Raw genomic sequence first — 16138 nt, forward strand, 5'->3', positions numbered from 1 at the left:
ACACAAATCAAATGTACAGTGCATCTGGAAAGTATTCACAGCGCATCACTTTTACCGCATTTTGTTATGTTACAGCCTTAGATTTTGTTATGTTACAGCCTTATTCCAAAATGGACTAAATTCATTTTTTTCCTCAGAACTCTACACACAACACCCCATAATGAATACGTGAAAAAAGTTTACTTGAGGTTTTTGCAAATTTATTAAAAATAAAAAAACTGAGAAATCACATGTACATAAGTATTCACAACCTTTGCTCAATACTTTGTCGATGCACTTTTGGCAGCAATTACAGCCTCAAGTCTTTTTGAATATGATGCCACAAGCTTGGCACACCTATCCTTGGCCAGTTCGCCCATTCCTCTTTGCAGCACCTCTCAAGCTCCATCAGGTTGGATGGGAAGCGTCGGTGCACAGCCATTTTAAGATCTCTCCAGAGATGTTCAATGGGATTCAAGTCTGGGCTCTGGCTGGACCACTCAAGGACATTCACAGAGTTGTCCTGAAGCCACTCCTTTGATATCTTGGCTGTGTGCTTAGGGTCGTTGTCCTACTGAAAGATGAACCGTCGCCCCAGTCTGAGGTCAAGAGCGCTCTGGAGCAGGTTTTCATCCAGGATGTCTCTGTACATTGCTGCAGTCATCTTTCCCTTTATTCTGACTAGTCTCCCAGTCCCTGCCGCTGAAAAACATCCCCACAACATGATGCTGCCACCACCATGCTTCACTGTAGGGATGGTATTGGCGTGGTGATGAGCGGTGCCTGGTTTCCTCCAAACGTGACGCCTGGCATTCACACCAAAGAGTTCAATCTTTGTCTCATCAGATTTTGCTGTGAACAGACAACATGCGGTCAAAGGAGCTCTCCATGCAGGTGAAAGAAGCCATCCTTAAGCTGCAAAAACAGAAAAAACCCATCCAAGAAATTGCTACAATAGTACGAGTGCCAAAATCTACAGTTTGGTACATCCTGAGAAAGAAAGCAAGCACTGGTGAACTCAGCAACGCAAAAAGACCTAGATGTCCACGGAAGACAACAGTGGTGGATGATTGCAGAATCATTTCCATGATGAAGAGAAACCCCTTCACAACACTGTCCAGGGGGTAGGCGTATCGATATCCAAGTCTACCATAAAGAGAAGACTGCATGAAAGTAAATACAGAGGGTGCACTGCAAGGTGCAAGCCACTCATAAGCCTCAAGAATAGAAAGGCTGGATTGGACTTTGATAAAGTACATCTAAAAAAAGCCATCACAGTTCTGGAAAAGCATTCTTTGGACAGATGAAACCAAGATCAACCTCTACCAGAATGATGGCAAGAAAAAAGTATGGAGAAGGCGTGGAACAGCTCATTATCTATCTATCTATCCAAAGCATATCACATCATCTGTAAAACATGGTGGAGGCAGTGTGATGGCTTGGGCGTGCATGGCTGCTAGTGGCACTGGGACACTAGTGTTTATGATGTGACACAGGACAGAAGCAGCCGAATGAATTCTGAGGTGTTCAGTGACATACTGTCTGCTCAAATCCAGCTAAATGCAGTCAAATTGATTGGGCGGCGTTTCATGATACATATGGACAGTGACCCAAAACATACAGCCAAAGCAACCCCGAAGTTTATTAAAGCAAAGAAGTTGAAAATTCTTGAATGCCCAAGTCAGTTACCTGATCTTAACCCAATTGAGCATGCATTTCACTTGTTGAAGACTAAACTTCGGACAGAAAGGCCCTCAAACAGCAGCTGAAAGCCGCTGCAGTGAAGGCCTGGCAGAGCATTAAAAAGGAGGAAACCCAGCATCTGGTGATATCCATGAGTTCAAAACTTCAGGCTGTCATTGCCAGCAAAGGGTTTTCAATCAAGTATTAGAAATGAACATTTTATTTATTTAATTTGTCCAATTACTTTTGAGCACCTGAAAAGAAGGGATTGTGTTAAAAAAAAAAAATGCTTCAGTTGCCTCACATTTTTATGCAATCATTTTGTTCACCCTACTGAATTAAAGCTGAAAGTCTGCACTTCAATTGCATCTGAGTTGTTTCATTTAAAATTCATTGTGGTAATGTACAGAACCAAAATTAGAAAAAAGTTGTCTGTCCAAATATTTATGGACCTAACTGTATATTTGATAACGTTACAAGCAAATAATATGCACTTTTACGTACAGCTGCATCATGCAACACCTAAAATCAGTGGATGTCTACATACAGTATATTCGGGTGTGTGGTATATTCAGGCACATACGATATGTTGGATGCTGTTATAAAAGTATTATTCATATGCGTTTGTTTTTGGAATCTTTCTTTTATTGTAAAATTTGCTTATTAGGGTTTCTAATAATGTACTTTTCTATCTCTGATTTAAAAAGGATATTGATGGTCTTTACAAGAGATTGGTCGTTATCAGTAATTTACCAAAGGAAAATGTAACAGAAGAGGTTTTAACTTTAGTAAAAGAACGTGGAGTGGTCAAACAGTTCATCACTTTGGAAGACCAGGTAAGCATTTCCAGTCATTTTGATTCCTTTGATTGGATTGGATTTTACATGTATAAATTTTAATGTTTGCCACACTTAACCTGACACTTATGCCAGTAGTTACCTAACTTGTGTTACACCTTTTTAATTTTCACAATGCACAGGTGGTTTCTACATTCAAGTTACACACACACACATATGCATTATGTATGTATGTGTGTGTGTGTGTGTATATACGTATATAATATTTTAAGAATTTACCAACTGAGGTTTATCTAGTCTGATTCAAAGTAACAACCTCCTCACCCCATTACATTAGCTGATATAGTCAGTTAAAATGTAACAATGTATAGTTAATAATCACACAGTGCTCACCATTGTTAAAAACAAAATTGATATACAACTTTCCCTTTAAATAAGAAGCTTTGGTTTAATTTCACATAAGTTATAAATATCTGTGCAGTTATTATGCTAATGACTTTATTATAGGATAGTGTGTTACATACTGTATATTGTATACTTAATTTCCATGTCCATAGTACATAGAACATTCAGTATATTTATCTTGCAAAACATCAAACTGAAGTGTAACTATTCATTTTATTTTTAAGTATCTGTAGTCTGTTTCATGGATGTTGGCATCCATCCTAACAGAGTTTCAGCATACATCTGTGCTGCCCCTTCAATTAGTTGGTGAGCAGTTTTTTTAATTGATAATTATAGAGTACACCTTAAGCAAAACAATTTACATTTGTAACTATTAAACGTTTTGGCATTACCTAGACATATTTGAAATGAGTGATACTGTAACTTGTAGTTCCACTGATCATCTTACACTAGAATGAAAATTGTCACCTGTGTCTCTTTTGTAGTTAAATGCAAGAAAATGGCTGAAAGTGACAGGTAGTTTTGACATTGTGAAGTCAGTGAATTATTTGTGAAATAAGGGAATTTCAGCTTGTTTATTGAAGCTGCTGCATTTGCACTTGCAAACTCGGCGCTCAGCACTTAAACTAAAGTTGAAGTGTTAGTTGCACTTTTTGTCTTACAACCCCAATTCCAATGAAGTTGGGACGTTGTGTAAAACGTAAATAAAAACAGAATACAATGATTTGCAAATCCTTTTCAATCTATATTCAATTGAATGCACTACCAAGACAAGATATCGAATGTTCAAACTGATAAACTTTATTGTTGTTTTGCAACTCTTCATTCATTTTGAATTTGATGCCTGCAACACGTTCCAATAAAGCTGGGACAGGGGCATGTTTACCACTGTGTGTTATCACCTTTCCTTTTAACAAAACTCAATAAGGGTTTGGGAACTGAGGACACTAATTGTTGAAGCTGTGTAGGTGGAATTCTTTCCCATTCTTGCTTGATGTACAACTTCAGTTACTCAACAGTCCGGGGTCTCCGTTGTCGTATTTTGTGCTTCATAATGTGTCACACATTTTCAATGGGAGACAGGTGTGGACTGCAGGCAGGCCAGTCTAGTACCCGCACTCTTTTACTACGAAGCCACGCTGTTGTAACACATGCAGAATGTGGCTTCGCATTGTGTTGAAATAAGCAGGGACGTCCCTGAAAAAGACGTCGCTTGGATGGCAGCATATGTTGCTCCAAAACCTGTATGTACCTTTCAGCTTTAATGGTGCCTTCATAGATGTGCAAGTTACCCATGCCATGGACACTAACACATCCCCATACCATCACAGATGCTGGCTTTTGAACTTTGCGCTGATAACAATCTGGATGGTCCTTTTCCTCTTTGGCCCGGAGGACACGACGTCCATGATTTCCAAAAACAATTAGAAATGTGGACTCGTCAGACCACAGCATACTTTTCCACTTTGTGTCAGTCCATCTCAGATGAGCTCGGGCCCAGAGAAGCCAGTGGCGTTTCTGGGTGTTGATATATGGCTTTCGCTTTGCATGGTAGAGTTTTAACTTGCACTTGTAGATGTAGCGACGAACTGTGTTAACTGACAATGGTTTTCTGAAGTATTCCTGAGCCCACGTGGTAATATCCTTTACAGAATATCGGATTTTAATGCAGTGCTGCCTGATGGATCGAAGGTCACGGGCATTCAGTGTTGGTATTCGGCCTTGCCGCTTACGTGCAGAGATTTCTCCAGATTCTCTGAATCTTTTGATGATATTATGGACAGTAGATGATGAAATCCGTAGATTCCTTGCAATTGTACGTTTAGAAACGTTGTTCTTAAACTGCTGGACTATTTGCCCACGCAGTTGTTCACAAAATGGTAAACCTCACCCCATCCTTGCTTGTGAACGACTGAGCCTTTTGGGGATGCTCCTTTTATACCCAATCATGACAAACACCTGTTTCCAGTTAACCTGTTCACCTATGGAATGTTCAAAACAGGTGTTTTTTGAACATTCCTCAACTTTCCCAGTCTTTTGCTGCCCCTGTCACAACTTTTTTGGAACGTGTTGCAGGCATCAAATTCAAAATGAGTGCAGATTTGCAGAACAACAATAAAGTTTATCAGTTTAAACATTCGATATCTTGTCTTTGTAGTGTATTCAATTGAATATAGGTTGAAAAGGATTTGCAAATCATTGTATTCTGTTTTTATGTATGTTTTACACAACATCCCAACTTCTTTGGATTTGGGGTTGTACATCCCAGATGTGAGAAATGGCACCTAAAAAGCATTCACTAGCAGCAGGCATGTGTGACTCAGAAAACAAGTGGAAGAAGGGTTCATGGCAGTTTTTCTCAACCTTTATGGTCTCGTAACCCAGTTTTCCCGTGTTATGTTTAGTCACGTCCCAAAAGTGGGGAGGGTTTCCCCCTTGATGGAACGAGCATGAATGTCATAGAAGGGTGGCTGTCCCATGGAAAAAGAATGGGTTGAACCCTCCTTGATTAAATTAGCATGACTGTCAGAGCAGGGTTCCCCTTTTTGAGCAAGCAGGGGAGTGGGGGTGTATGTTGCTTTCATCAAGTGTAAGAATGAAAGAGTGGGTTCAGTCCACCTTCATGATACGAGTGGCGATACTAAAGAGGATAAATATATCGCAGAGATGTCGTTCACTTAGGCAATTTACCATGGCCCTCTCACCCACCCACATATTGGCCACCTGTAACCCACAAACAGCAGCATAAGCCAAGTGCAATATTTAATCAAAAAACGCACCATCCCTGCCATCAGGCATGATGATAGCAGCATCATTCTGTGAGGATGCTTCTCTGCAACAGACCCTGAAAGGATTGTGAGGGTAGGGGTTAAAAGGTGCATCTAAATACAGAGAAACCCTGGAGTGAAATTGCTGCATTCCACAAAAGAACTTCACCTTGGGTTATTTATTTTGCATCTAGTCAGTAACCCCAAATGTTATGCTTAAAAGTAACATTGTCAATATTCTGGGTTGTCCAAGTCAGAGTGGTGGAGTGGTATGGTAGCTCTGCGGCTAGGGATCTATGCTGGCAATTGGAAGGTTGCTGGTTCGAATCCCATAAATGGCAGAAGCGACTCTGTTCCATTGGGCCCCTGAGCAAGGCCTTTAACTTGCAATTGCTCTGTCTTGCGTATAATGTTAATCTGCACCCAGCCCTGCAAGCAGGCAGGTCTTCAAACTTGAGGGTGGGTTGGCAGGATTAGCACTCCAGACAGTTTGTTTATATATATATATATATATATATATATATATATATATATATATATATATATATATAATATATATTTGCAGTTGGAGATCCACAAAGGGAGAAAAAACGAATCACGTATCATAAAATAGTTTTATTCCAGAGCTTTCAACCCCTGTCAGGGATCTTCATCAGAGGATAATGCTTAGACTTAAAAGAATCAAAGGCAATATATAGCAACACATTCAGTGGGGGGTGGGTGGAGGTGACTAAGTCCGTATGATCAAAGGGGGGTGGGGGGTGTATTGTTTAATTAAAGTGCATATGTCCTTCTTAAGTTGGCATATGCTGGGTTTATGTCCAAGTGTCTGTTGATGGCATTTTCATCTGATAGCCAAGACTCGGCCAACTCTCTGGCGCTTTTTGTACTGGCCTTAAATTTTACTTTCACGTTGTCCCAGTTGAATGTGTGTCCTGTCGATTTAGTATGTGCATATATCAAAGATAGTGCGTCCTTTCTTCTGACGGCGTTGCGATGTTCCTGTACACGTGTTGAGATTTTTTTTGACGTTTGTCCTATGTATACAGCTGAGCAAGGATTTGGGGATCCTCTGCCAGTCCTCCTTGCAGATCCTCTCCAGTTCTGTCAGGTTGGATGGTAAACGTTGGTGGACAGCCATTTTTAGGTCTCTCCAGAGATGCTCAATTGGGTTTAAGTCAGGGCTCTGGCTGGGCCATTCAGGAACAGTCACAGAGTTGTTGTGAAGCCACTCCTTCGTTATTTTAGCTGTGTGCTTAGGGTCATTGTCTTGTTGGAAGGTAAACCTTCGGCCCAGTCTGAGGTCCTTAGCACTCTGGAGAAGGTTTTTGTCCAGGATATCCCTGTACTTGGCCGCATTCATCTTTCCCTCGACTGCAACCAGTCGTCCTGTCCCTGCAGCTGAAAAACACCCCCACAGCATGATGCTGCCACCGCCATGCTTCACTGTGGGGACTGTATTGGACAAGTGATGAGCAGTGCCTGGTTGTCTCCACACATACCTCAGTGCAAGACACATGACAGCCCTCATGGAGTTTGCTAAAAGACACCTGAAGGACTCTGAGATGGTGAGAAATAAGATTCTCTGGTCTAATGAGACCAAGATAGAACTTTTTGGCCTTAATTCTAAGCGGTATGTGCGATGTGATGCGCAATATTACTGTCAGAGAAAGTTAGAGACGTTTTACGGAAATACAAACCAGTATTACTGCGAGAGGAAATTAAAGGTACACAATACAGTGACGCATATTACAGCCACATACAAGCCAGTATTACTGTCAGAGGAGATTAAAGGCATATTACCGACGCGCACGCCTGTATTACCGCCAGAGAAAATTAAAGGTATATTACGGACGTACAAGCCAGCGGACGTACAAGACGGTATCCTTCAATAAGGGCGCGCACAGGCATCCTTGAATAAGGGCGCGCACAAAAAGGCGAGCCTCAAAAGGGCGACCTCAGTTGGGCACAGTGAATAAAGGCGCACGTAAATAAAGATCTGCACCTTTGTTACTCTTCACATATTCCAGAGCCATTTGAACTAAATTATCTACGAACGCCTTTATTCGCTGCGCTCAATTGAGGTCGCCCTTTTGAAGCTCGCCTTTTTGTGCGCGCCCTTATTGAATAGAGCCATACAAGGCAGTATTACTGTCACAGAAAATTAAAGACACAAAATACACGGCGGCAGCCCACGAAGAATGGTCAGCTTAGCAAGTAAACATCAACAAAAGAGAGGCTGAAAGAGAAAAATACGACCAACAAAAAGAATGAGGTCAAAGTCCCTTGCCATTTAATATAGACTGTTCCTACTAATGTTTATGCACTACTGTTCTAGCGCCCGTTATTGTAAAGGGCTAAATGACTAGTATATATATAATACACACACACAGTGGGGCAAAAAAGTATTTAGTCAGCCACCAATTGTGCAAGTTCTCCCACTTAAAAAGATGAGAGGCCTGTAATTTTCATCATAGGTATACCTCAACTATGAGAGACAAAATGAGGAAAAAAAAAATCCAGAAAATCACATTGTCTGATTTTTAAAGAATTTATAATACTAATAATAATTTATGATAAAAAAAAAAAGCACTGTTCAGTGCGGTGCTGAAGTGTCGCCTGTTGCACAGCTGCATCCGGATCTCAATCTGGGTGGTATGCTGCGTGGTGGGTGCGGTAACGCATGCTCCCAACCTCTAAGTCGAGTCCAGATATCATTTCTTGCAGGACTTGAAAATAGCTGTTTACTCACAGTTCCTATATGACTTAATATAGATTTGCTTGAAGGAGGTCAGTAATTACACAGTAAATTATTGTTTTCACCTTGATAATAGTCCCTTGATGTCCTGACCCAACCAATCCAGAGGACCAGTAACAGAAAAGCATAGGTGAATCTACAGTGATTTATTGTTGTGAAACAGTGAAAAATGAAGTGTCAAGAGTTATGTACTTTGTAAATATTTCACATTGGTTCTATAAGCATATTTTTCTAAAATGTCAACCTTTGTTTGCTTTTTGTCTATGTTAGTCACATTAGCCAAGGTTAAGAAAACTTAATCACAAAACACTGTACATAGTCCTTTGTCCTAATTCCCTAATCTTTTTGTAAAATATTAATTTATAATCTTTCTATAGTTCTATTAATCAAGATTGTATCTGTCTCTGCCTCTCTCTGTCTCGATCTATCTGGTGGCTCACGAATTCCATTTAATTTTGTTTTCCTTTTAGATCATCATTGAACTTGAAACAGCTGAACTAGCCGCAAACATCTGTGAGCATTATAGTAAGGAGCCATGTATCGTTAAAGAGACACAACTTTGCTTTAAAGTGTGTGTTAAAGAATCTGCAAAAGATGAGGTAATGCACTGTTTTTATGTACAAAAACTACTGAATGTGTGTTTGTTTAAAAAAGGTGAGTATTACGAGGTGATACATTTTTATCTTTCTTTGTTGCAGCTTAAGAAAAAGGAGAAGCCAGAAATCAAAAGGTACTTGCTTTTTTTCTTATTTTGGTGTGTTTCTCTTCAGTTTTTCTGTCAGGTTTGTCTGAATATGAAATGCTTTTTGAAGCTAAACTGCTGTAGAGCTATCAAATTATTTAGAATTGTTTTAAAAATTTGTTACTGGTATTAAAATAAAATATTCAAATGTAGATTAAAAACTGTTGGTACTGAATATATCTGTACAATTCATGGTTTCTATATGTAATTTTTCTTTTATTTCATATGTTGGTAAAGGTTGAGTTGCTCGTGGGCCTTAATGTCACATAAAAGATGCACATGAAAACACCAGAGAAATGTTTTTTTTCTTCTTTTTTTAATTACTCTTCATTGTTTTAGGCAATACACATAAATATGTTAAAAGTGCATTGACTGTGGTAACTAAACAAACACTGCTGTCAGTAAAAAGGCTCTTTAAAATTGTGATTTGTAAAGCTGTCATGTGGAAAATCAGAAATATGGAAGTTTTTTTTTTTTTTTTGGAGAAAGGAATGCACCTTTTGCTTTTGTGTGATGGGTGTGTAAAAGTTGTAGTATAAGATTGCAGAAAATTGTATATTTCAGGTTCAAGAGTGAATCAGAATGGAATCAAGAACATAGAGATACTTTCACTTGGGCAGAGAAGTCAACAGTTGTGGTGTTAAGGGGTTGATTTTAGAAACATCTATTTTAAGTGGTGATATGCTAACCTTTCAAAATTCGAAAGGCTGGTTTTGGTGTACAAAAACAGATCTGTTAAATACAGCAGTTTTTCATAGTACGTCTTGCATGACACAATGCCAAATTTTTAAACCGAGATAAAATAACCATTCTTTTACATTCTAATATCAGTGTTTGTCCTCAAACAAGATTTTTTTTAAATATATTCAGATTGTACTTGAACAGTTGTTTTTTGTCCAACAGCATTTAACTGTAGTTCTAAAACTTCAAAAGGTGCATATAAGAGAAGTAACAAGCTAATCTGTGCAAGAAATGATTTAAAAAAAAAAAAAAAAAAAAAAAAACTGGCATCTAACATTTAAAAACTTAGTTAAGCTGTGTTCCAATCCCCCCCCAACCCCCAAGTTTATAAGAATTACAGTTAGGCTGCATTTCTACCATTCTAAGTAAAATTCCAAGTTTGAGTTTGTATATATTTATCTGCAAAATATTAAATATTTACAAGAGTAAAACTTTGAATATACATGTACAGGTACATCTCAATAAATTAGAATGCCATTGAAAAGTTAATTTATTTCATTAATTTAATTCAAAAAGTGAAGCTTATATATTCTGTAGATTCATTACATACAGTGTGATGTATTTCAAGAGTTTTTCTTTTCATTTTGATGATTTATGGCATTATAGCTAATGAAAACCCAAACTTCAGCATCTCAGAAAATTAGAATATTGTGAAAGTTCAATATTGTAGACTCATGGTGTCACACTCCACTTAGCTAATTAACCCAAAACACCTGCAAAGGTGTCATGAGCCTTTAAATGGTCTCTGTCTGGTTCAGTAGGCCACACAATTGAGGGGAAGACTGCTGACTTGACAGTTGTCCAGAAGACAGTCATTGACACCCTCCACAAGGTTGGTAAGCCACAAAAGGTCATTGCTAAAGAAGCTGGCTGTTCACAGAATGCTGTATACAAGCATATTAATGGAAAGTTGAGTGGAAGGAAAAATGTGGCACAAAATGGTGCACAAGCAACAGGGATAACCTCAGCCTTGAGAGGATTGTGTAGCACAGCCCATACAAGAATTTGGGGGAGATTCACAAGGAGTGGACTGCAGCTGGAGTCAGTGCTTCAAGAGCCACCACACATCAGAATCGTCTTACCTGGGCCAAGGAGAAAACGGACTGGACTGTTGCTCAGTGGTCCAAAGACCTCTTTTTAGATGAAAGTAAATTTTGCATTTCATTTGGAAATCAAGGACCCAGAGTCTGGAGGAAGAGTGGAGAGGCACAAAATCCAAGTTGCTTCAGGTACAGTGTGAAGTTTCCAGTCAGTGATGATTTGGGGAGCCATGTCATCTGCTGGTGTTGGTCCACTATGTTTTATCAAGTCCAAAGTCAGCGCAGCCGTCTACCAGCAAATTTTAAAGCACTTCATGCTTCTCTCTGCTGACAAGCTTTATGGAGATGCTGATTTCATTTTCCAGCAGGACTTGGCACCTGCCTACACTGCTAAAAGTACCAATACTTGGTTTAATGACCATGGTATCACTGTCCTTGATTGGCCAGTGAACTCCCCAGACCTAAACGTATTGTCGAGAGGAAGATGAGACACACCAGACCCAACAATGCCAATGAGCTGAAGGCCCCTATCAAAGCATCCTGGGCTTCCATAACACCTCAGCAGTACCACAAGCTGATCACCTCCATGCCACACCACAGTGATTCAGTAATTCATGCAAAAGGAGCCTCGACCAAGTATTGAGTGCGTACATGAAAATATTTTTCAGTAGGCCAGCATTTCTGTATTGATTTTTTTCTTTTTTTTTTTTTTATTGGTCTTGTGTAATATTCTAATTTTCCCTTTTCATTACATGTAGGCCATAATCAGCAAAATGAAAAGAAATAAACGTTTGAAATATATCGCTGTGTGTAATGAATCTGAGTTTCACTTTTAATTTATTTCAGTAATTCAATTCAAGTTTCGATGATATTCTAATTTATTGAGATGCACCCATATTTATTTTTCTTAAACAAAAGCATTCCAGCTGCTCTGGAGTTTAAATAGCTAGCCAGTCTGCTGATGCACAGTTAGATCCATTTTTTCTGCAGCACACTTTAACTCTGAATCAATCAACCCAATTGTCTTTTTATGCCACAGATGATTATTTTGTAAGTGATTAATCTGTTGAGTATTTTATCAGTTGGATGAATTACTAATTTTGTCTAAAAAAATTTGTAAAGTAAACGTGTTGAATTTGAATATTTGAGTAATTTTATATGTAGACGTTAAACATCTAGATACAGTGCATCTGGAAAGTATTCACAGCGCATCCCTTTTTCCACATTGTTATAGCCTTATTCCAAAATGGATTAAATTTATTTTTTTCCTCAGAATTCTACACACAACACCCCATAATGACAACGTGAAAAAATTTTACTTGAGGTTTTTGCAAATTTATTAAAAATAAAAAAAACTGAGAAATCACATGTACATAAGTATTCACAGCCTTTGCTCAATACTTTGTCGATGCACCTTTGGCAGCAATTATAGTCTCAAGTCTTTTTGAATATGATGCCACAAGCTTGGCACACCTATCCTTGGCCAGTTTCGCCCATTCCTCTTTGCAGCACCTCTCAAGCTCCATCAGGTTGGATGGGAAGCGTCGGTGCACAGCCATTTTAAGATCTCTCCAGAGATGTTCAATGGGATTCAAGTCTGGCTGGGCCACTCAAGGACATTCACAGAGTTGTCCTGAAGCCACTCCTTTGATATCTTGGCTGTGTGCTTAGGGTCGTTGTCCTGCTGAAAGCAGAACCGTCGCCCCAGTCTGAGGTCAAGAGCGCTCTGGAGCAGGTTTTCATCCAGGATGTCTCTGTACATTGCTGCAGTCATCTTTCCCTTTATCCTGACTAGTCTCCCAGTCCCTGCCACTGAAAAACATCCTCACAGTATGATGCTGCCACCACCATGCTTCACTGTAGGGATGGTATTGGCCTGGTGATGAGCAGTGCCAGGTTTCCTCCAAACGTGACGCCTGCATTCACACCAAAGAGTTCAATCTTTGTCTCATCAGACCTGAAAATTTTCTTTCTCATGGTCAGAGAGTCCTTCAGGTGCCTTTTGGCAAACTTCAGGCGAGCTGCCATGTGCCTTTTACTAAGGAGTGGCTTCTGTCTGGCCACTCTACCATACAGGCCTGATTGGTGGATTGCTGCAGAGATGGTTGTCCTCCTGAAAGGTTCTCCTCTCTCCACAGAGGACCTCTGGAGCTCTGACAGAGTGACCATCAGGTTCTTGGTCACCTCCCTGACTAAGGCCCTTCTCCCCTGATCGCTCAGTTTAGATGGCCAGGCAGCTCTAGGAAGAGTTCTGGTGGTTTCAAACTTCTTCCACTTACGGATGATGGACGCCACTGTGCTCATTGGGACCTACAAAGCAGCAGAAATTTTTCTGTAACCTTCCCCAGATTTGTGCCTCGAGACAATCCTTTCTCGGAGGTCTACAGACAATTCCTTGGACTTCATGCTTGGTTTGTGCTCTGACATGAACTGTCAACTGTGGGACCTTATATAGACAGGTGTGTGCCTTTCCATATCATGTCCAATCAACTGAATTTACCACAGGTGGACTCCAATTAAGCTGCAGAAACATCTCAAGGATGATCAGGGAAAACAGGATGCACCTGAGCTCAATTTTGAGCTTCATGGCAAAGGCTGTATATACTTATGTACATGTGCTTTCTCAATTTTTTTTTATTTTTAATAAATTTGCAAAAATCTCAAACTTTTTTCACATTGTCATTATGGGGTGTTGTGTGTAGAATTCTGAGGAAAAAAATGAATTTAATCCATTTTGGAATAAGGCTGTAACGTAACAAAATGTAGAAAGTAATGCGCTGTGAATACTTTCCGGATGCACTGTATGAATAAACATCACTAAAATAACTCCAAGAAGACAATCGACATCACTGTTAACAGTAAAATATTTAAGTCAAAAAAAGCCTAAAAGTGGTGGTGGTGGGGGAGCGGTGGCGATATCTTCACTTTAACATTACTTCACATGGGCATTTCAACTTGAAACAAGACCTAGTAATTTAGGTCTAGTTCTGTTTGACTTTATGGATCCACATGAAGACCCGTTACATGTGTTTTTTTTTTTTTCTTAAATTGAGGTAAATGCTATTTATAGACATCATGTATATAGTGGATGTTTTTTGCATAAAAGGTCTTAATTATGTTTTAAACATAAATGATACCAACTGAAATCATATTGGGTAACTTGTATCTTTTGAACAGAAGACTAAGATAAAAGCTGTGTGCTGTAATTTTGCAGTCCTTCAGATGAGACTTTAAACCAATGTCCTGACTCTAGTGGTCATAAAAGGTCCCTGAGCATCTTTCAAATACAGTTTGATGTTTCCCTATTTCTTGGCACAGTCTGGTCTTTCTGGCCCTGTAATAATCCCCTGTCCCTTACTGGTTAACTGCTTGTCTGACCTCTTCACCACCTAATAGCTATATGTAGTTGTTGTACCAGTGCATAAATAGCTGTTGTTGTATCATCCAAGTGGATGCAATGCATTGGTGGTTTAAGTCGTTCCCCACTTTATGTAAAGTTCTTTTGAGTAAGTTTATATATAAAAAAAAAAAGAGACACTAAATAAATGTAATTACTTGGGTACAGCTTTGCGCATTCTTCTAAATGGGCAGTGACTGCATAACAAGCTTTTGTTCTTTTGACACATTTAACATTAATATCCAATCACCCATATTTAAACTTTTAATACCAAATTTATAAAAACTATGAGCAGGGTTTGACAATATGTATGTAACTGTCCATTCATTCGAAATTTTGTAATGCTCATTGGCAATTTTTCACGTATATCTTAATCAGTCGATTACCAAATAACAGTCCATCAAACACTCTTTAACAGTCCATCAAAAATTCTGTGCATTAGGTTCTGTGCAATACACAGATTCTTTCACTTGGGAAAGTTTTTCTGCTTTGTGCAAGACACAAGAGGCGAAGTGAAGAAGAGAAAGAGAAATAGAAATTTGTTAAAAAAAAAAAAAAAAATCTTTACATCGCAGAATATCAGTATTCGGTATAACTCACATGTTGCTTTTTTCAGGGTGCACCTCTCTGGCAAGATGACTTAAGTCCACACTGACTTAAGAGAAAATATGGAAACCATTTTACTTAGACATACTTGTTTTCACTCCCTTTTCATTTTTAAAACCAGGATTGTGCTGAGCGATATGCTCTGTGCATTTGACAGTCCAAACTGCAGTAGAAATTGTTTATTTTCAGAGAAGCCAAACTCCTACCAGCAAACTGTTAAGTTTGATTCAACTGTATCAACTAAACTAGATTAAAGAAAAATAAAGCTTCATGAGTCAGTCTGGTTATTTACAATATAATGATTGGAGAAAATACAGCTTTGTAAAGCGGACATGTTTATGTAAGATGTCAAAATTGAGAATCAATAACTACTACTAAGTAGTTAGAGAGTTACAAGTTGCTGGCCATGAAATATCTGGCAAATAGTAAAATTGCAGCCCTGCTTAAAATAAAGTTAGCAAGTGCATTTAACAAACTAGTCTTATCATGTTTACCTAGCCTGTGTATTGAAACATTATTTTACTTCAATGCACTCAGGAGTAATAATGACTGCAACTAACAAGTGCATTTAGCTGACAATCAATCTGTTTGTTCTGAAGCAACGTAGTAGCTCTAACATCTGTCCCAACCTTAGTCACTAGCATGAATTTTTCAAGTTAACCAGCATGATAACACTGGAAAAAATAATAGCGTGTTTTATTTAGATAGCATCTTTTCCATGATAAAAGCACTTAGCTTTTACAGCACTTGATACTCCCAGGTGGTCTCCCATCCAAATACAGTCCGAGTACGACTCTGCTTAGTTGTCGAACATCTAAGTGTAAGTGGGTTACTTGAGGTATTGTTGGCTTGTTCTGTGCTACGCTTCAGTGTGCTTCCTCTTTTGGTCTTCATGCATTGTATTAGTGCTGTTCTGGAACACCATGTGGCTTTTACACAATGAACAAAAGTTGTTTTTTTCAGATTTTTTTTTTTTTTTTTTTAAATACTCCCACACATCAGAGAATTTTGATCAGTATTTGCAGGAACCTTTTTCTTCTCAATAAGGTACTGCTGCTGCCTTGGTTAGTCTACTCAAAAATGATAAAGTGCCTTTGGGCATGCAATGTAGCAGAGTGACAGGAATGATTGATTGAGAAGATACACTTTGATTAAAACTTTATTCTAAAACATTTGCAGCAACTTTTTTTTTTAATCATCTCCACACCCTCACCATTGTTTA

The 16138-nt window shown here is 38.9% G+C and overlaps 1 protein-coding gene across 3 annotated transcripts in view; it reads left to right on the forward strand.

Moving 5' to 3' along the window:
- znf638 (zinc finger protein 638) overlaps positions 1–16138 on the forward strand; it is a 252174-nt gene that overhangs the window by 198623 nt on the left and 37413 nt on the right. For all 3 annotated transcript variants that reach the window (XM_051928463.1, XM_051928465.1, XM_051928464.1), the window contains exons 15-17: positions 2370–2498; positions 8861–8989; positions 9089–9120. In XM_051928463.1, coding sequence (XP_051784423.1) covers positions 2370–2498; positions 8861–8989; positions 9089–9120 — 290 coding nt within the window. The remainder of the gene's footprint in view (positions 1–2369; positions 2499–8860; positions 8990–9088; positions 9121–16138) is intronic.

Source organism: Erpetoichthys calabaricus, chromosome 5, assembly GCF_900747795.2.
Source record: "Erpetoichthys calabaricus chromosome 5, fErpCal1.3, whole genome shotgun sequence".
Taxonomy (NCBI): Eukaryota; Metazoa; Chordata; class Cladistia; order Polypteriformes; family Polypteridae; genus Erpetoichthys; species Erpetoichthys calabaricus.